Raw genomic sequence first — 20,978 nt, 5'->3', positions numbered from 1 at the left:
TTTCGCCTTGCTCAGTCATTCAGATTTGGAAAGTAAATAACAAGTTGACATCAGTGTGACACATTCCTTTGGTTACCGTATGTATATCAATACTTGCGCATCACATATTCCATACAAACGCTACAACTGCTCCAGCCTCAAACGAAATGGTGGTGTATTACGAGCTTTTAGTTGGTTGGCCTGCAAGCATACACGTGCACTTTGATATATTGAGAGATAGGTTAGAGAGAGAGGTTTGAAGGCCTCGTAATGCACAATAGTAGTGCAAAATAACCTTTTACATATACAACAGTGATAAAGAAAAATAATAAAATAAAATAAAAATAAGACTGGTGGTGTACAAAGATTTGGTGCAAATATCACTAATAAATATTATGTACACTATAACTCTAAGAAACAGCAATAAGAAGGTCTGATATTGAAATGCGTGTGGGGTTTTGGCAGGTGTGTTCACCTGTCACGAAGATGGAAGCTGTTGTACAGTTTCACATAGGCCAGTAGGAATGATATTCTGAAGTGTCCTTTATGGCAGCGAGGTTGAATAAGTCTGAGAGAGAATAAGCTCTGCTGCCTCTGTAGTATAGAATGGAGCGGGTGCAGTGGGTGGTCCATGACGGAGAGAGCAGTTTGCTGGCATCTCTGGCACTAATGCAAGCCCTCAGCAGATAACAGCAAAGTAAATGATCATACTATCACAGATTTCCATCATCAAACACGCCAACATGTTAAAGGATCTTAGCTTCCTCGCAAAGTAGATTCTGCATTCATATCATGTACTTTTGTTGTTTGTGCAGGAGAAAAAGGCCAACCCCCAGTAATACTTCATTTCTACCAATGTCCCTACAGATTAATCCAGCCAACATATTTTTACATATTCCATGTCTGAAGAAGCAGCTACTTTTGGCTGCTCCATTATTCACAAGGAGTCACCACAGCAGGTACCTCCGCATGTTTTATTTGGATGTTTTTACACCGGCTCCCCCTCCAAAGGACTTTGTATCTGCTCCCAGAATCGAACTGGCGATCACTGCACTGTGGAACCACTTACATATACAATGTCTAAAAAAGCTGTAATTACTGTGACAGATGTATGACTAAAACTAACATCCCAGCCTGGGACAATCAATCAGTCCAGAGAAGACAAGGCTATGTGTGGCATCAGCTACGCCTTTAGTGCTGTAAACCTTTCTGTGCTATACCAACACAACTTACACAATATATAAGATACCACTTATGAGCACGTCAGTTATCCATTTAATCAGGGTCATGGCTGAGGCTGCTTATTGTTTACAGACAATGTGTGCTACACATGAAAAGGTATATCCACAAATTCTTTACTTCTATACTGAAGAGACCAAAACCAACAACTAGTCTGTCTCAGTGTTTCTATCCTGTGTGTGCCTCAAGCCTTTTTCATTCCAGCTGTGAATACATGCTCTAAATGCAAATCCGTACAGTTTGTATGTCTGTGCATGTTTTGGTTATTATTTGATTACAAAGTTATTTTTGGACCTTAAAAACGATCTTGTGAGTATTTGTGGTCCCTGGAGGATCTATATGGGACTGACCTCAAATAAACTACACAACCCATGTTTATTGTAATGAAGGAACATGTCAGCCACTGTAATGGTTTGGCTCATTGATTTCCTATTGATTGACTAACAATAGAGGTCTGGAGGCTTAGAATGGGCTATATTTGGCTTGACTGCACAGACAGCACCAGTGGTACAAAATCATTAATGGTTTTGATGTTTTTTTATGGAATGTGGCAACAGCGAGACACATATGCAGAGTTCTGCCAGCTTTCCATTTCCTGCATGTAATATTTAACCTTTTGTCAAATGTCAGTGCACCTTATGGTTTTGACTACCACAAGAGATTGTTGTCATGGTGTTTTTTCCTGTGTACTCTTTTAGAACATGATTATCACAAGAAACAGAGACAGTTACATTTATTAATGCTCACTAGCTGTTACACTACAAAAAAAAAGACAGTGATAATAAACACACACAGTTGCGGAGGACGTGTAAATGTCCATCTGATATGCATCTTGCTGTACCAACAGCTTCATCTGATTAGCTGATTAGTTATTTAGAGCATTACATATCTGATAAAAGCTCTCCTATCTGCCAAATAACAAAGTCATGGCCTTTAATACCAGTAAGTTTTTAGTAAGATTTCAGCGTGGAAAGGAGGAATGTTATTTCCAGAAACTGAAAAATTTGAAATTTGACCCATTTACACACTCAGCTTGGGTATATTGTATAGCAAAGGTCCCTGAGATGATGTGGTTACTTTAAGTACTGATATTATTGCTCTCTGAAAAGCCCTGCAAGGGGCACTGAAAATTATTTTCTGTGATGTGGTACGCTGTGGGAGTTGCAGTTTCGCTATGGGTGATTTGCAAGGTACAAAAGTCTCACACTGACTGAACAATATTTTATTATAGAAGTGAAGTGAAAGACTGGAACTTACATGTTTAAATTCAGCATTTCTACTTTAAAGTGGTGAGGCACAATGCAATTTCAAGTGTTTATCTGACCCTATAAGGATGCTTTGAATTTATGTCTCATAAGCAGTTCTGCAGTGTTTGCACCTAGTAATTCTTGAAGTCATGGCTATTGTCAGATTGAAAGTCAGATATACAAAATGAGTAAATAACGGTTAAACAGTTGTAGGCCTGCTTTCAGGGAAGTCTTATTGTTTGCCAAATGAATCATGAAACTCTACAAGCAAATCAATTCAACTTTATAACATACAAGCTGACATCGAGGTGAATCACCTCAGACAACTTTCCGAAAACAGCACTTGTGACTGGGCTTTAGTATTTGACAGTACAGTGTTTCAGCGTAATGTGGTGTAGCTCTATGGAGTTTGAAAGATGCACGCTAAGCAGTAAACTAAAAGCTTTGCTTTGTAGATAACTTTTCGGTTAAACATTGCACTACAGATTCTGTTTTACTGCATCTGATCCCACCACCTGGATTTGCCATCATTCAAGAATGAGACCTTATTCTTACATTCCTTCACTTAATACATCTACTCCACCTCGACCCTGTGGAACATTCCTCTTTCCCTCCCCCCCACAAACAACTATCCCTTGGGATTTTGTGCCGATCCTTAAACCAATCTTGTCACACTCTGCTGCAAACTGCCTGAAGCTACAGTCTGATGAAGCTAGAAGGGCAATTTTCTCTGTAAATTGTGTAGAAATTCGGATGAATTTCTGTGCATATTGTAGCATGAAGGGATACAATGCCTCCATATTTATTTATTTTTTTTGCATCTTACTTATGTAGCCAAATCCTCCCTTACCCTCTCTAATTGTTTAGTTGTCTATCTCTTCCAACGTATGTGATTTCATTGTTTATTTCTTATACAAAAATACTATTAAAAATATAAGACTCCTGTCATAAAAAAAGTTCAGTCTATTAAATTTTTAAACCACTGGAGCTGCTTTTGACAAGCGCATCTTAGTACTTAAAACTGTTGCCTTGTGTACGTGTTCTCCTCTGCACAAATGGTCAAACACACTTCTCAGTAGCTTCGCTGCCTTTTGCCCCTTGCACCTCTTTTACATGGTTTACGGTAGGAGCGTTTCCTGCCATAGAGCTGGGGCTGACCTCCTAACAAAGAACAGGTTCAATCTGCCTCCCCTCCCCCAACGCAGGAAGCTGATGAGGGTCACATGACCTTTCTAGACAGCACTGAGGAGCAATGGTAATATGTAAGGGTGGGGGAAGGGAGCAGCTAGTCACACCAGTCTTGTGTTGTTATTAGGCTGGAGAAGTGTGGGGAAAGCCTAGTCAGTTGCAGGGGAATATCCAGTCGAGTATCTATTTCTCATCGTGCTCTGGTGTCTATTTACATACTGGATTTAGTTCCCTAAACCCTCCTGCTTTATTCACACTATAAAAGGAACACGAGCATTGGACCCAGTCTGGAAGAAAGGGCTCCCTTATTTATGATTTTTGTGTCTATATGTTGATGAATAGACAAACGTACAAGCTTGGGAAATTCAATAGTGGCAAAACAAAAGAAAACAAACAACAACAAAAAACCTTGTGTATGTGAATACACTGTAATACACCTCCTCCACTGTCTCCCTCCCCTCCCCCAACCATCCACACCAGCTAGAGAGAAGGCTTTTTGTGGTGCACTGTTATGTCATAACCTACAGACCTATTTTTCAGACAAAGCAAAACAGACTGCGGGAACAAACATCTCTATTTGCAGCTGAAACACTTTGGTTTCCCTTAAGAAAAACAGATGTAACAGTTGACAGAGCGGCGCTCCGATCAGCCATTCCGTTTGAGATCTGCTCCAAACACGCTGCTTAAATATGCCACTTGCTCACTCAGCCGTAATCATTTTCACAAGAAAAACTGACTGTTTAAAAAAGAAAAATATTTGTGTTACTTTGGGAAGCCACATTCCTACACTCCTCAAAAATGAATTCAGGGAGGGGGGAGGCAGAGAAGGCGGGAAAGCAGACAGATATCAGAGATTCATGGATCGAGGACAAAGGTCAAGGGTTGCTGACCTGCGACCAACAGACTTGCCTTGCCTTTCCTCCCCCTCTAGCACAATAGCAGTCAATGGCTTTACAACGTTTTGTTCTTACAGTGGCATTTAAGCCTTTTTAAAAGAATTTCCCCCTTAAGCTCCTCAGACCATAATGGTTATGTTGTACCTTAGTTTCAATCTAGTTTTACATTTTAGACATATTAAAGTCTACATTTTAATAAAACTCGTACAAATTAAAAATATATATTTTACATTACATAACAATTATACAGTCACAGACACAAGACTCAACTACAGTCTTAAGTCTAAGACTTAGAATTAAGAGAACCATTTGTTCTCTTAACTGCCATTGCAGCAATTTGTGCGTTCTATGTTCACAGGATATACCAGCCTCCTTACCTTCTTTAAGGCCACTGATGAGATGACCAGACATAATGAACACAGCATCCTTAAGGTATAAATATTCTTGTAAATATGTCCCCAATATACACAGTTTGATATCAAAACACAGCTTAATAATTTATAGCAATTTTATGGGGGGCACTGGCTATTGGTCATGGACCCTTTGGGGTCCTGAGACCTCCATTTGAGAACCAATGAGCTGTACTACTTTTTTGTGTTTGTTATGTTAACCGACTAAAAATGTCAATAGCTAAAATATAATGTTATGTTATTTGATTAGCCATGCTTTTTCTTGTTTTATTTATCCCCTCCTGCTTTTTATCATTACTATTTAAGTTAGTCTAAATAAAATCTATGGAAACCAGGCTAGAAAGCCCAGCATATATCTGAACTCTTGCCAGGAGGTTCTCAGATGAGCTGTGTCTATCTATTCACTGTATTGTTAGCTTAGAAGCTTGTGGATGGGGATGTCTGATGTGTAGTGTTTTGCTGGTTTCAGCCTCTTGCTTTGTCATGGCAACATAATGGCGTGTAATGAGCTACCACTCGCTTAGACACCCAATACAGCATTGTGACTTGTCATGCTACATAATTACTCTTCTGACCCACGGATTTCAGAGATGATGGCTGTTGCAGTTGTCTCTGCAGTTGATGTCGCCTCTTGTGATGATCTGCGCGAGACGAAGAGCAATTTAAAGAGTGATTGAATTGTATTTCAGACAGGAAAGGGTTTCACCCGTCACAATAAAAGTCATTCATGTGAAGCTGATATGCAAAATCATAACTGAGTGCATCCCTAGCACCTCTCTACCAAATTAGGTTATAAAACTTTGATAAATCCTGTAGCATTTTGCGATAGTTAGGTACATAAAAAAAAGCATTTCAACATTTTAGCGCGTGTGCATACATGCATGTGTGACACAGACACAGAAAGATTACATTGAGTTTTGAAAATGTGTTCTATTTTTCATCATATCTGATAATTGTTTGCCTCAGACAAGAGAACAAAATCCCCCCTGATAAATTCTCCATTGTTGGATATTAAGGCAGGATCATCTCCTGGAAAATATTGTGAGAAAAAGATAGATAGAGAGAGAAAGAGGTTGGGCGGGGGAGTGGGTAAGAGAGAGAGGTCTCAAAGGCTTGTCTAGACCTCAAAACTTGCCTGTGGTAACATTGCCATCTAGTGGTACCAAAAAACCCTCCCACAAATTACAGATATTGAGATGTCCCTGTTTGGTTAACATGGGTTAAACACACAGGTTTCCTGAATGTGTCCTCCTTATGTCCTCTTAGTCTATTTATTGTATCCAGTCTGAAAATAAACACCACCCTATGTGGTTATTATCATCCAACCTGCTAACAGCCGCAGAGGGATGGTCAGCTGTCAGTCAACCATCACCGTCTAAACTGAGACCAAAATGTAACTTCAGCTCTGAGTGGGTGGTTTATATGTGAATAACAGTTTTTGCTGGACTATCACCCCCTAGTGATTGCACAATGCTGCATTGTTTTGGGATGTGGCGAAAGAAGGAAAATATATCATGTGGACTTGTGTTCAGAAGTCCTGCACGCCAAGCTGGTTTTTCCAACCTCATATACAAGACAAATATTTTCACTGGGAATGTTAGAAAGTCTTGTGAACGCACCAATGAATAGACTCGATATTATGAACAGACAAAAGGGTGGCTGTAAGGCCAATGGGTGTATTTGTTTTTATCAATGAGACGGACTATATTTATTACTTTAAAAACATAACCATTTACTCGTGATTCACCAGAAAGAATGTCTTTGTGCATGTGTATCATGGGGAGATACTCGGGGCCAGAGACAATGCATAGATTTCACGTCCAAATTGTGAATCAATATTCGCCCCCTTTTTTTAATCTGCAAGAAGAAAACATGACATGACCTCTTTTGCATGTCATATCAGTATTTGGTGAATAAGAAATTGAATAATTCACATTCCTTTAATGCTGGGTAACCAGCTGCAGTTATCACAAGTAATATGACAGATCCTGAATTAATATACAGTGTGATAGTGATATTGTGCTGTGCTAACATCTTATTTGGCTTGTTACAATTAAATTAGAAAGGTGAATGTTTTTCTCTCCTCTGCTGCTTCTAGATTTATGATTTCTTTGCCTAACTTTGTAATGAAAGATCTTTTTTAATCAAAGGCTGGGTGAGTCTTACAGATAATAGCCCTTGCACTGATGTCATTGTTGTAGCTTGCTCTTACAGATAGCCAATGTCTTTTTGATGAAATGTAGCAGCTGGTTTCCCTGGAGACTCGCTATCAGTTAGAAATTTGATTTATATTCATTTAAAGCAGATTAATCAGAAATCATATTAATTGGGGAACAAATGCAGACTCAGTATCAGCTAATATTACATAATCAAACTCCTCTATTATTCTATCTATTATGTCTCATACGCTCATTTATTCCATGTGCCCTTTTTAACATACATTGCAATACATTGAGCATTCCCCTGATTAACAATGCTTTTAGATGATCAAGGACAATTTACTGTTTAATCACAAGTACCCAGGCAACACTGATTCAAATGCCTGCCGACATCTACAGCATTACTCCACTTCCATGTTCACATGCTCCCTTAAGCTTAACTAATCTCCATCTCATTTGTTTGCTAGTGATCACAACAAAAGCCGGTGGTCCCCTCTGATCCGAGTGCCTCCCCACCACCACCATCAAAAGCGTGAACCCTGAGTCCACCTGCCCCTTTACTCATCAAAGATAGGCAAGTGTTTGATCGCCGTGCACCTTCTTTGTCAGTGAGTTTGCAGGCTGAAAACTGACACTGGTGTGTTGTCTTCTGAGATGTTTTTGTGAGCTCATGTTACAGAAACCCTTTTTTTCCCCCTCTTTGCTTCGAGACTGCACCCGGTCCCTCGCCACACCGGCATATCCAGTCATCTCTCAGAACAATGACTTAAAAAGAGAGCAAAAAGGCTACATTGTTACCAAGGGTGTTCTTGAACAAAAGGCCCCACTGTGAAGAGAAAAGTCATTTTATATAATAATTCTATGTGAAGGTGAGGTTATTGATTGGCTGTTCAGCACATAATGACCCTTGAGGGTAGAGTACAAAGATGAGAGGACTCTTTTATTAAAGGCAGTGTTAGGGTTGATGAAATGCTATTTACTTTAAGTTTTATCCTCTAAGCCAAGCATGACCTCATTAAGACTATGAGCCCTGAGTGTTATGTTGTATATGACTCATGAACAATTATATACCTTGAAGTCTATTTGCGGAGGTAAGCACATGTTGCTAGTGGAGACCCATTGTAAACATGGGTGTGTAAAACAATTGTGTGATATGTGTCAGAGATAAAATCCAGTCAGACAACCATGGCCTCTTTTAGATAGCTTTATGGTCTTAGTATGCAATTAGAAGAGGCTTTTCCCAGTCAATGAAAGCAGTGAGTTGGAGGAAGATGTGTCCCACAGGCTGCAGGAGACATCAGGACCGCACACAGACAGTGTGTTTCCTTCACCGCTCACTATAAACTCCCCCCCCAATTCATCACACATGGCTGTAATAAGCCAACAAATTAAGCCATTATACTGTTTTTAAGGTACACAGACATCCGCGTTTAAATGTTTTAAGAGTAGCAAGGGATATCTCACCCCAAGTTCCATTGTATGTCTGAGACCACCAGGGAAATGAATGCACAACCATCTTATCATTAGAGAACTGTGGGATGATTTTTATGATTACAAAGACATATTTTTAGCATGACAGGCCAGAGCACTCGATGCTGCAGCCTGCTTACTCTCACTGAACAGATTGTTGACTTTTTTATCATTGTCAAGGGACCTTTTTTTGAATGGGAAGAGATATTTTTTTCTTTACTGCGTTTTCATGATCCCCATCACTGCTCTATGTGCAGTGCCTGCTATTTAAGATGTGTAAATATGGGCATATTACTTTTTCAGTGGCGAAACGGGTCAAACTATTTGGCATGTATAACTGGCCCAAAGCAAGACAGTGATTTAAGCCAAAACTAATGATGGTGTGCGAGTGCGTGTTCACTCCCACTCTGCATACAGTTTAAGAGCAACAGCTATAAAAGTTCATTATGCTGTTGCTGTAATGGGGTTCAGGAAAGTACTCCAGGAGCTGACAAAAGCTGGAGTGTCTTGTAAACCCTTGAGGGAACTTTCTAATTAAATACTCACTCCTTAACTTCAATAAATAGCAAAGATTTCAAGCTTTTCCTACATGTCATACTTTCTCCATACCTGGGGCGAAGAAATGATGCCAGAAGTCGGGAGTCCATATTGAGGAATTTAGTCAGGATGGTTTTAATAGTTTTCCATGTAGAATTGTTTTTCCAAGCTACTGTGAAGCATGTAGGTGAGAGCTGGAGGGGTATGGGCTTCCCTGGGATGTTGGCAAGCGTGTCCAAGCCCATATGTGGTGGTTTAATACAGAAGACCATCTATGAAACAGTCAGATGAGTTGTATCATCAGTAAGTTTAACTCTTCTACATAATGTAGCGTAAACAGATTTATATGTGCACACGAGCTGATATGCTGCCAAAAAGGATTTCATAAATGAATTTATAATGGCAATCCAGACCTGGGGTTGGATGGATGAATGGATGGATTGTTTGTATGGATGGATGGACAGATTGTTTACTTGTCACCGAGAGCTTCCAGGCAAGAGGAAAAGACCACAGAGAAGATTCATTGATGTGGTAAAGAAGGATTTGCAGAGGGTTTAGTGCAACGGAGGAGGACGCGAGGGACAGGTTGAGATGGAGGCAGATGATCCGCTGTGGCGACCCCTAAAAGGAGCAGCCAAAAGAAGAAGACAGAGTATATCTTGTAGCCTTTTTAAAGTTGATGTCAAATGAGGTTATCTCTAAGACTGCTAAATTAAAACAGAAACCCTGCATTTCAAACTGGAGCTTTAAAGACTTGGATGTCTAATGAACATTCAATGATTCTGGGAGATTAAGTCAAGATATCCTGGCCTCAAGCTTGAGTCTTGATCATTTTCCTTTTAATATGTCTCTTATCCAGTGTAGCGATAGATCTAAAACCGCTTAAATACTTTAATTAATTGTGTTTGGCTTTAAAACTTGTAGATTTGTTCTTATTATACAAAAAATATAATCAGATCAGCTGTCGTACACTTCGACTACTGGTCAGAACTACAGATAGAATATAGATCTGTCATAGACTAGGAATCCAAAGCTATGTCCAGTACAAAAATACTTAGGTAGATGGAAGGCGGTGGATTATGCTGATTAAATAGACAACAGTTTCCATAACATCTCTTGTCTGTTGTTTATTTATTGATTGCTCTGCGCATTCCAAGTTTTGATTGCAGAGTATGACTTCTACTCAAGCCCTTCCTCCTCCTTTGCAGGCCTGCTCCCTAAAACAAACAGCCTTTGCTTTGGACAGAGTGAAGGACTATGCAGCAGTCTACCTGTTTTAACGCTCCTCGTGCCTGTCAGTCACCGCGGGATCCTCCAATAGCAGGGCTCGTGAGCCGTTGACTCCTCCCCAGTGTATAATTGAAGTTTCCTTAGTTTCTTCGCCGGAGCCTGCACGCAGTGTTGTCCGATCCGCGGAGGGGATTAAATGCAGAGCAGCAGGGACAATGTTTTCCAGGAGCCTGAACGTGTGTGTGACCCTGTGTTTGTGGATTACGGCGCTAACGAGCCCGGGGAGTGTGTCTGCGAGGAAGCAGGACGACTCTTTCTTCACTGCCAGTATTTATCGAGCAAGATGCGCCTCGAGATGCCTCAGTCTGCACATCACTCGCATCTCTGCGTTTTTCAAGCACTCCCAGGTATGAGCATGTGTTCACGGGAACTCCTGACAATATGCGGGGAATCAGAAGCGAATGCGATGCCGTGCCGCTGCATGAATGGGAAGATGTGCCGGTCGATGATTTCCACACAGCCTAAGTCAAACCTGTTTATCCTGAGCCCATTGTGAGAAGGCTGGAGCAGGTCACTAATGAAGCCCGTGTAGTTCATTAGTTTGGTGCTCTGTTAGGAACAATCACTGTCACCAAACAACCCTGTCACAAATTTGGAGATTGAGCTTCACATTAATTATGACAGCTTTGCTTCCTTACAAAGTTGCTATATACAGAGTGTGGCTGTCTGTGTGTATGTGTGTGAACGTGTGGAGTGGGAGGCTTTAAGCTATATCAAGCCTAATTAACCCATCTCAGTGTTTTGAGACAGAGACATTATGAATGCCTCTCAGTTGAGCCAGCTTCCATTCATTACTTGCTAATTACTGGAAAACGAGATACCTCTCACTCATTTGAAATGTACTTGCTGCTGTTTCTTTATGTAGTGGGTAACTTTTCTCTTACCTTGCGTTTGGAGACTTTTGACATTGATTGTCCCACCAGCAAGCGTGCTGTGACCCCGAGAGCGTTTGAAGCTCCTATATAAAATAGATGTATGCTTTGGATGATTTGGCATGTGGTGTCAGAAGTTGTTTTTCACCCTCCACCGGACACACTGTTCTCTCCCAGGACTCCAGAGAAAAGAGCTGGTCACTGATCCCTCTCCCCTCTGCTCCTTTTCACCAGCTATCTGTCTGCTGACGGCCTTTATATTCACTTCATTTGCATTTGCAAGGCATGTCTTTCTCAAGGTGCATTAATGAATCCCTGATTGTCAGGAAACATTCTGGGGCGAGGTAAATTTGTAATTAGGTCTAATGACTCAGCAAAGCCCATTGCTTTATTTCTTTGGTACCAATTACTTTTACACTGAAAGCACTTATTGATTTGGTGTAGTAATGCAGGTCCGTGGGACACAGACCTTCTGCAGTTAATTCAAAGGAATTGTATTAAGGGATAACAAGGCTGATGGATGAAGTGTCTTTATTCCAATGAAAAATCCCACGCGGATGGAAAGTAGGAGACCCAGTTTGTATTTCTTAAAGTGCAACTTGGCAAATAGTGTCAGGGATTAATTTAGAGAATATACAGTGTGTTGCAGCCCTAGGTTGCAAAGTTGGGGGGATTAAATTAGTGACCAGCCAGGAGGCCAAATAACTGATGGAGTCTCACCTCTAATGATCAGCTAACAGTCAGTATAATTGACTGCAGAGCCTCAGAGTCTGGGGCGCTCTTCAGTGAGGGGAAGATGAGAGGAAGGTGTTTGTCTAAAGAGAGGGCCGTTTTGTGGTTGGTGATAAGCAAGGGTGCTGGAGCAAGCTTGTGGGTCTAAGAATAGACGGCAATTGTTGATAATTTGCACGAACTGTCTTATGCACTGTTTTCTCAACAGTCCTTTTATGTGAGGATGGGGGGTCTGGTCAGCTGCAAAAACATGCCCTGCCAATCCCCATCCCCCACCCCCAACCTCTACCCTCCTGGCCCTGCCAATAAATGCCAGCATCACACCTCATAGGCATGCAGAGGATATATACATCGGGCTACCAAGTGCTGCTCCAAGGAGGTCACCTTCCTGCTAAATGCTGGTGCCCAATTGTGCTAAATGTGATAAGCTCTAATGTAATGTTGCCACAACAGTGGGGCATGCTCAGTCAGCACAACCCACAGGTGGATCTGCTTCCTCTGCCAGATCTTATTACAGCAACGGCAGCTTGGAGCTCCACTCCAAGGATCGACACGACAGACCTATTAATTCATCTCGGACATCCTTCAGGGGTCATTTAATACTCAGTGGGGAAAACCAAGACATGCAAGCCTTTCCATTTTAATGGAAATGAAAGACCTTGGCTGCATGTCAAACGTTTGCCTCCTGTTTCTTAATATTTTACTGTGTCTTCTCAATATCTGGTAATCTATATGGGCTGCTTATTTTGGTTAAGGTACAAGATACAAATTTTCCTCTTAACACATTTTGCAGCTGGAATTTAAGACTGGAATGATACTTGGAGAATTTAGATGTTATTACAGATGTTATGAACACCCACGCGTCTTTCCTTTCTTTATGTGGCTGAATCAGAATGCAAATCAGAGACTTTGTTTTAATTGCCCCAGTTCTGAATTAGTGTGAAATGGAAACAAGCATAGAGTTGCTGAGTTAGGAAACCCATGGGTTGTCAGATTTATAGCATCACTAGATTTATTGATGCAATAGTATTTCCAAATAGAGATTTATCGGCATTTTACTCCACTTTTGGGGAACTTGTCACCCTAGTACAATAGACAGAGGGGAACACCCAACCATAAATATTAGCCTCGGACACTTTAAAATATTAAGAGCGAGCTGGGAGCCCCGTGCAATAATGTATTCTGAAAGCATCAGCCTTGTAGTGGATTATTTATGTGGGGACCTGTGAAGCCAAAAACAAGGTGTGTCCATGAGGTCTTGTTATTACATTCGGAGCAATAAAAATCTAACATCTTAAATTCAGTCATTCATCGCTTGTGTGCTGCATAGTAAAGTCTAAGCATCTTGCCTGAGAGGTTTGTGTTTTAAGTGAAGGCAAGAAAAAACATTGGCGAGTGGTTTTTCCATGTCCCCTTGTTTTCGCCTTTGATATTAAATAACCTGCGGTGGAATCAAACCTCAGCCAGTGCTCGTCTCATGTGTGGAGTTTTTCATTAGTGAAGACAGCGGATGAATAAGGGGTCTATGTAGCTTGGCCTCACCTCTCTCCATAAATGCTTTTAAACCATGACAGTCATGTCTGTAAATCTCAGCCCAGAGTGCTGCTACACCCTGAGCTACCTCATTTGACAAATAAGCCTCATTCCTAAGTGGAGACAACTTTACACTAGTGTTGCTTTACCTTTCTGAAACACCCTTTAATGTTAACACTGAACACACACTGAACGCATTAGCTCACTTTCAGAGTGTCTGACAAATTATTCATATAATGTGAATAATTAATGGGCAGAATGACCACAGCCCTCACACCCACTCGAGTCGAAGCCTAAATCTCAGGCTCCTATATTTTGCTGCTGCGTATGTTCCCTTAAGGAGAAGTTATTTTGGTGATGCTTGACGACTCCTGAGATGTCAAAGGACACAGAGAGAGATCGTGGTCTGTCCTTTGAAGTCCAGTCTCCAGTTGAGATGGCTTGAAAAGTACGGGGACCTGTAGACCAGCTGGATTAAATGCAATTTGAAAATGTGATTAGTGGGAACCGCAATGCTTTTAATCCAAATCAGACGCCCATAGGAGACAAAGATTTCCAGTTTCAAAAGCTGGATTGGACTTATCAAAGATCAAAAGGCCTTTGTACATGTTCGTCTCAGTTTGTCTAGACAATGCAACACGCCCTTGCCCACCTGCTTTAATTCTCAACTGACAATGCCCATAGTGTATCTTTGTGATAAATACCCTGTTTACATGCCTCATCTAGTCACTCCGCTGTCATCAACAAAGCATGGTTCACCTTCGTGCGTTTGTGCGCCACTGTCTGGTCTTCTCACACAGGAGAATATCTGGAAAGAATTCATTCACTTGAGTCCTTGACAGTCCTCAGGACTGCATAATGTTCAGACTGCAGAGGAATGTCATGGTGAGTCAGAGGGATGAAGTCCTGACCTATAATTATTCCCCCGTTGGTCCCTGAAATGGTGGGGTCAGGCCTGGACAGCTGGGGCAACATCCTGCTGAGCCTCTCTGCTACGGGGATGCTGTCACAAAGCAAAATTAGCTCCTATGTGGATCTGGCTCTGTCTCCATTGATGGATGGGTAAAGAAAGGTGTCAAAAACAGGATTGATGATTTAGGACATGGCCTTGAGTTGTGACAAACTGTATAAATTATCTGGAGGCATTGCCTGCCAGTGTAAATGTCAAAAGTTTTATTGATGTGGTGACACTGACGGGGTTTGTTTGCTGGGATTGATGTTTAAAAACCACGTCAAAGTCTTCAGAAAACCTGCTGGTGCACACTAAATTTGAGCCAATTAACTCCCATTTTTTTACTTCACATGGTAACAAAATTAAACTATTCCAAGTGTCCTTAGTACTTTTTCATCCTTATCTGAATAGTTTTTTTCAAGAGATTCTCTGAAGACATGACTGTCCAATCATGGCCTCCTTTGAAGCCTTTTCAACCATTATCCTTGACACAAAAAGCAAAGCACCTACTGGTACTGGATGTCAAATTAAAGCCTTTAATGATAAGTTCTCAATGTCTCATGGGAAATTTCTTCTGGATTACATTGTGAGAAAATGCTTTGAACTTGACATTGAACTTAAGCAGACCTTTTGCCTGCAGACCCCTAAAGTTTGGCTTTATCTAACCGCTTCATTTCTTCCACAGGGATGCAAAGGGAACATCCAAAACTCAAGGCCAGATTTAAGTCAATGACTACACATTCCAGAAATGTAACTCTATAAACAGAGTCTCCACTGAGAATACTCTCACGATAATCTGTCATTGATCTTAAGTCTAGGAAATAATCAATGGTCAGATGATTATTTATAATGTCACAGGTGATTAAGCCAACTGATGTTGCAGTTCCCGTGTGTGCTACACAACTTTACAGCTTCTTCGAGTTGAGCTGTAAGGGAGTTACGGTTACGAACCAACCAAAAACGTAAATCCAGATGAATACGTCATTTGCATCTGCTGAATGTGGAAATGTATGAAACATTGTCATGTCAGTTTATAAGGCGAGGACATGTCAATGTTGCTTTGCAAGTGTGCAGAAAATCAGCTGTTGCTGATCTGTCTTTCGCCATAATCACCAGGTCATTTATGCTAAAGCTCGAGCCTTCCTCTTGGTATCCAACCAAAATAATGTTCGCAGAGAAAAACAGCATAATTCCCAGTCCTTGTGGAATAAGGGAAATGGCTTGAAAAAGTCATTTACCTCCACTAGTCCTCCACTTGATAGTCCTCTGCATTCACACATCGAAGCTTTACAAAAACACGGCTCTATTAGGACCAAATGTTTACCTTGTCGGAGTGCCGAAGGTGGCACTTCGACCGCAATTAGAGCAAATTGGCTATATCTGCGGTCTGTGCAGGAGTGCTGACATTAGTTCCTCCTTCCGTGACCTCTGAGATGTCTGTTGAGAGATCAAACAAATTCACAGAAAAGCTGGGGTCACCATGCTCTGCTGAAACTGACCAGAGGTTTGCCCTCACCTTAGTGTGGTGACCCTGCTTTCCTGCTTGGGCTGCATGCACTCAGCACACAAAGCTGACTCGCAGTCAGCCTTTCAGATTTCTGTGCTGTTAACATTATTGTTAATCAAAAAGGCCTTGGCCACCGCGGACGTATATTGTGAGAGGGAGAAGAAAGGGTCAAAGTTGCACATTGACTTGATGAATTGGTTATTATAAATGTTCTTTCAGCAGTATGTCTGATGACTGATGATGTTTTTCCTTCTTTTCAACAGAATAATGGATCCTTGGTGTGGTGCCAGAATCACAAGCAGTGCTCCAAGGTAACACCGTTTCATTTCTTCCATGAGTGAGACGCATGCTACATACATGCCTCGTTATCAAAGAATAATACAACATAAAGTGTGCGAGTCACGACAGGACTAGTTTTGTCATGCCTGCGGGATTCACAAGCTGTTGACATAGACTGTCATGAGATAAAAACCATAGTTGATTGCTCCTGCTTTCATAGATACCCATTTGCTCTTGTAATTGGAATACAATTAAAGAAGATCTGAAGAGATTAAAGGTGTGTCAATTTATGAAAGCAGAGCGTGATTGTTTTTTTCTTTCTGCTGTCATTTGGAGTTTCACTCGGATGCATTAAAGTATGTCTCCCGCAGGGCTTGTTTGAGTTCTGTGCCCTGTCCCAAAGAAGGTTGATACAAAGCCTGTGTTGACAGCTCCTCTGAAAAGATGGTGCTGACATATTCTATCAGACTCTCCTGGAGATGTTGACAAGGTCCTCAGAGATGCGCTGTATAGACTGTGGACAGAGAACATGATGGGGCTGAACTAAGGAGGATGTGCTAGCGGAGGTCCAAGTAGAAATGCTTGGAAATGCTTTTGGTATCTGTCAAATGCTCTCATTTCCCGCGCGCAGGCATTGAAACCAAGATCCAGCAATGTTAGACCTCTTTGAATCAAAATAGGGCATACACAACACGCATATTTGCAAGACGACAGGTTTTCCTTTCATGAAGCATCAGATGTTTCTTTTTTTTCTCTTTTTCTTCACTTATATGTCCGCCTTATGTCAAGGTAGCTTGGTGAGGACAAATTCGATAACTTTTCCTCGCATGCCTTTATCAGTCTGCAGTTAAAGAGGAATGCATGCTGAGAATTTGTGTAAAACGCATTATTACAATGACTGTGATTAATTGAAAACTCATTATAATACAGAGCGGCGGCGGTTATTTGTGCTTACTTAATGTGGCTTCATGTGGAGTACTTATTAATCCCAATCAGTGTCTAGTATCAACAGCCTTGCAAAGTGAAATTCCCTTTTTTGAATTTCAAATCGTTTCTCGAGCAATTTGAATTTGTCTTGGATAAAGCCGAGCTATTGCAACAGTGCTTTGTCATGTGTTCTGTACGGGTTGTTTCACTTGTCCTATTTATCACGCACTTAAAGCACATTCTTCTTCACTGTTAACACCACTAAATCTGTACTAATTTGGGGGTGAAATGTCATTGTATAGTGCTCCCCCAGTTCCAACACAGGCACGGCCTTTCTGTTTGGAGTTTGCATGGTCTCCCGAGAGCTCAGGTTTCTCCTGCCATCGAAAACACGCCAGGTTAATGCTGCTCTGACTGTCCTTTCCTGCAAAAAGTCGCACATCCTCTTTGAATAAAGTAGTCAAATTACATTAGTTATATTAGTGAGTACAGTCTGAAGCTTGTGTGTGATCCAAGTTCGTTCTAAAATGTAATGTGTGATTAAGAAAATATGTCATTTATTTTATTTTAAAACTTTGGTGACATTTTGCTTCAGTCCAGCAGGCGAATCTTCTTTGTTTTCACCATAATGCTGTGAAACTTGTTCCTCTCCTTTCCACTGCGATAGTCAACAACAGCTCTTGGCACCAGCCATCCCTCAGTAATTCAGAGTTTTATGTTTGGGAAAAAAAAAAAGAAAAGAAAAGAAATAAAAAAGCTTTTGCTGGCTGCAAGTCTAAGACAGCATACTGTTTTCATAATCAACCAGCCAACATTGCTGAAACTCTGCAAATATCCCAAAAAACTCTGTAATGAACTTCTTGGTCTCCCCGCTGTAACAAACATGCCAGTTAGCACTTCTTTATCCTACTTGTAGACTGTAAATACACGAGGCTGGATTTGATGTAAGCCCTTAAAAATAATGATATGTTTGTGTTGCTGTTCTACAGCTGTGATGCTCTGCTACTTTCAGGTTCAAGGGCTCTCCAAATCGAATTAATTTAATTCTAGGCTTCAATTCAGCCGTTCAGGGTGCGGGCCAGGGCATGGTGCTTAAGTTTAATTTGCACCAAGAAGTCAATATTTTGGTAGCAAACATCACCACACTTCACATCCACATCAATGGCTCGAGTGTGCTCTCAGGGCCTGTGTTTAGCGTGTCAAAACAGAGAGCTATTGTGGCCACTCTGACAATTGCACCAAATGGGCCCATGCTGTACAGTGGTTCCCCGTGAATAGCTCTACAGCCGCTGATTAGCCTCTTCACTTCATGAACAGCTCACAGTCAAACAGAGAAGACAAAGGCAACAGCTTCGGGGGGAGTGCGTTAGGGCAGAAGGCCTGTCCACCCTGGAGAACGGTTAAAGAGCCACTGAGAGCTCCCTGCCTGTGAAGGAAATGCAAGGAAGGGCTGCCTAATAGTTTAGACAAAGATGCTGTGACCCTGTCCATCTGTCTGCGTTTTAGGAAATCAAAGCCTCCTGTTTCCATTTGTGATGAGAAAGTCATCCCGGTCATCTCGTATGCAGTGTCCAGAGTTGGCCCTGCTCTCAGTTTCCCCCATTGTAATGGTAATTAACCTGCTTGCCCTCTCTTCAGAGCCGAGCGAGGTGGCATTTGAAGAGCTGGGGAGTCATTATCATGCCACAACAGTGGGCCAGCAGACAAAGTCTATTCAGCAGGGGAATGCCAGGGAAGTAGACGGCAAGCAGTTGTAGGAGCTATTGTCATTTTGTTTCCCTACTGTTAGAGCTCACCTCTTGAGAAGTTTGGCTGTATTCCCTAAAAGTTTAAAAAAAAGAAAAAAAAACACTCCAGGGTGTTCTCTCTTTTTTTTCTTCTTCTGGTGGGGCAAAGAAAATATATTTTGTGTGCCCACAGCATGGGAGAGCATGCAGAAGAAGCCAAGAAGCTTTCCATGTTCAGAGCGTAGCTGATATTTGCAGGGTGTGCTTCCCTGTGGGTGTGATCCAGGCTCCACATCAAATGCTAGGATAGACTTAAGGCAACTAAATGTCTGCAAGAAAGCTGTGCGCTTCATTACTCAAACTTCTATCAGGGAAGGATGAGAAGAAAGGGCATACTCTATATGCCTAGATAGGTTGGCCTGCAGTAATTCACTGAAAGGCGCCAATCAGAATAACTCCTCAGGAGGAAAGTGGGCTATTTTTCCCTTTTCCCTCCATTTAGGATGATATTTAAATTCCATCTTTAAAAATTCCATCCTTTATCGGGGAGATGTTGACTCAGTCCTGCATTTTTCTGTGAGCCAATCATAGCCCCATATTTACTTATCAAGCATTTGCAGGGAGAAAAATCTTTAGAGAGCAGCATTGTCTGGCTGCCATTCGACGCCAATGAGTCGTGCATGTCTTTCATAGATGCCTTGCGTGTACCAGGTGGCTCCTTTGAGTGATCTTTCCTATCACTCACACCCTAAGCTTCAAATTCCAGAGCAAGAATAAGAAGTGTTTACTCTTTTGGATTACACTCGCCTTCGTCTTCACATGTTGGAAGCTTTGGAGCGGTTTTCCTGAATAACAATCGCTGGAATGCTACTATGTCACATTCAAAAGTGTCTTTCAAAGACACTATCAACCACAACCCCCCCTTCTACCAACCCACACATTTTCTCACGCCAAAATAAAACGATCACACTTCCTCATCACTTGTTCTTTTTTTTTTTTTTTCCAGAGTGAAATGAACCTATAAAATAGATCCCAAAGTCTCACCTTATTATTGTTTCCTGGTTCCAGTTCATCTTAATTGAAGCACTAAATGCATATTCATCAGAAAAGTGTCACTTTCACTTGAAGCTTTTCTTGGTGGTTAGGACATTTTGAGGTGCACTGAAATGATGTAATACAATGGGTAAGGGTTAGCAGTTTTACAGCTGGGCATGGCTGGACATGGCTGGGATTGTTAGGTGCTTAAACAGACTTCAAAGCACCTTTTGGTCATGTTGAGGCCAGACATTCATCGCACTTCCCCGTGTTAGTCACATTACCAGCACCGACACCTCAAAGCAAGCCAGGCTAGAAATCAATCTGTCAAGTAGACTGTGTCTGGATTGCCCGCCAGCGTACGTGTAAGCAGAGTGTAATTTTTTTTCCCGAAACAGCCCTAGCCACTCTGACTTAATTCACTTTCCCATTTCACGTAGTCATATGTGACCCGAGTGTTCAATTTTGAGAGATCATGTAAAAAGACAGCCATGTATTTTGCCTTTTTCCCCCCCCCCTTGTATTTTATGTAGTTTGAGGCAGTGTGAGTGTCTGTGTGTGGGTGGTAGAGGAGTGTGAAGCAAGGCTGGTCAGTCCCAGCAGGAAGGACCTGATCTGGACATGGTTGTTAAGTTTCATTGGTTAACGGGGGGGTCGCTTCATTGGCTGCTATCTGTGGAGCTCATTATTCACATGGTGGGTGGCAGGGAATGAAAACCCCCACAGAAAAAAAAAAGAAACACCAAAGACGTGGCCACAGGAGAGGAGGCAAAGAGGCTGCGAGGCTTGCAGTTGAGACTTTTTCAGCAGTGAAAGCTCAATCCAGAGCTCGTCTTTGCAATCCTGTCTGCTCAGCATCTGAGTGATGAGTGCGCCAGGAAATACTTCAGGAAAAAAATATGCTCGCTATCTTATACCTGTCTATTTTTATTGATCCCGCAGAGCATAAGGGGCCTTTTTATTTATTTTTCCTAAAGATAATCAAAGTTTCACAGATAG

General features: G+C 41.5%; 1 protein-coding gene across 1 annotated transcript in view; it reads left to right on the top strand.

The window, feature by feature from the left end:
• Positions 1-10,570: 10,570 nt before the first annotated feature.
• anos1 (anosmin 1) overlaps positions 10,571-20,978 on the top strand; it is a 39,360-nt gene continuing 28,952 nt past the window's right edge. Inside the window, exons 1-2 of the mRNA XM_085374483.1 lie at positions 10,571-10,762; positions 16,275-16,322. Of these exons, the coding sequence (XP_085230609.1) occupies positions 10,571-10,762; positions 16,275-16,322 (240 nt within the window). The remainder of the gene's footprint in view (positions 10,763-16,274; positions 16,323-20,978) is intronic.

The sequence above is a fragment of the Diplotaxodon limnothrissa genome, linkage group LG16, assembly GCF_057381915.1.
Source record: "Diplotaxodon limnothrissa isolate DT_005_m linkage group LG16, D_limnothrissa_male_GT1.1, whole genome shotgun sequence".
NCBI lineage: Eukaryota > Metazoa > Chordata > Actinopteri > Cichliformes > Cichlidae > Diplotaxodon > Diplotaxodon limnothrissa.
This window is presented reverse-complemented; position numbering and strand designations above follow the sequence as displayed.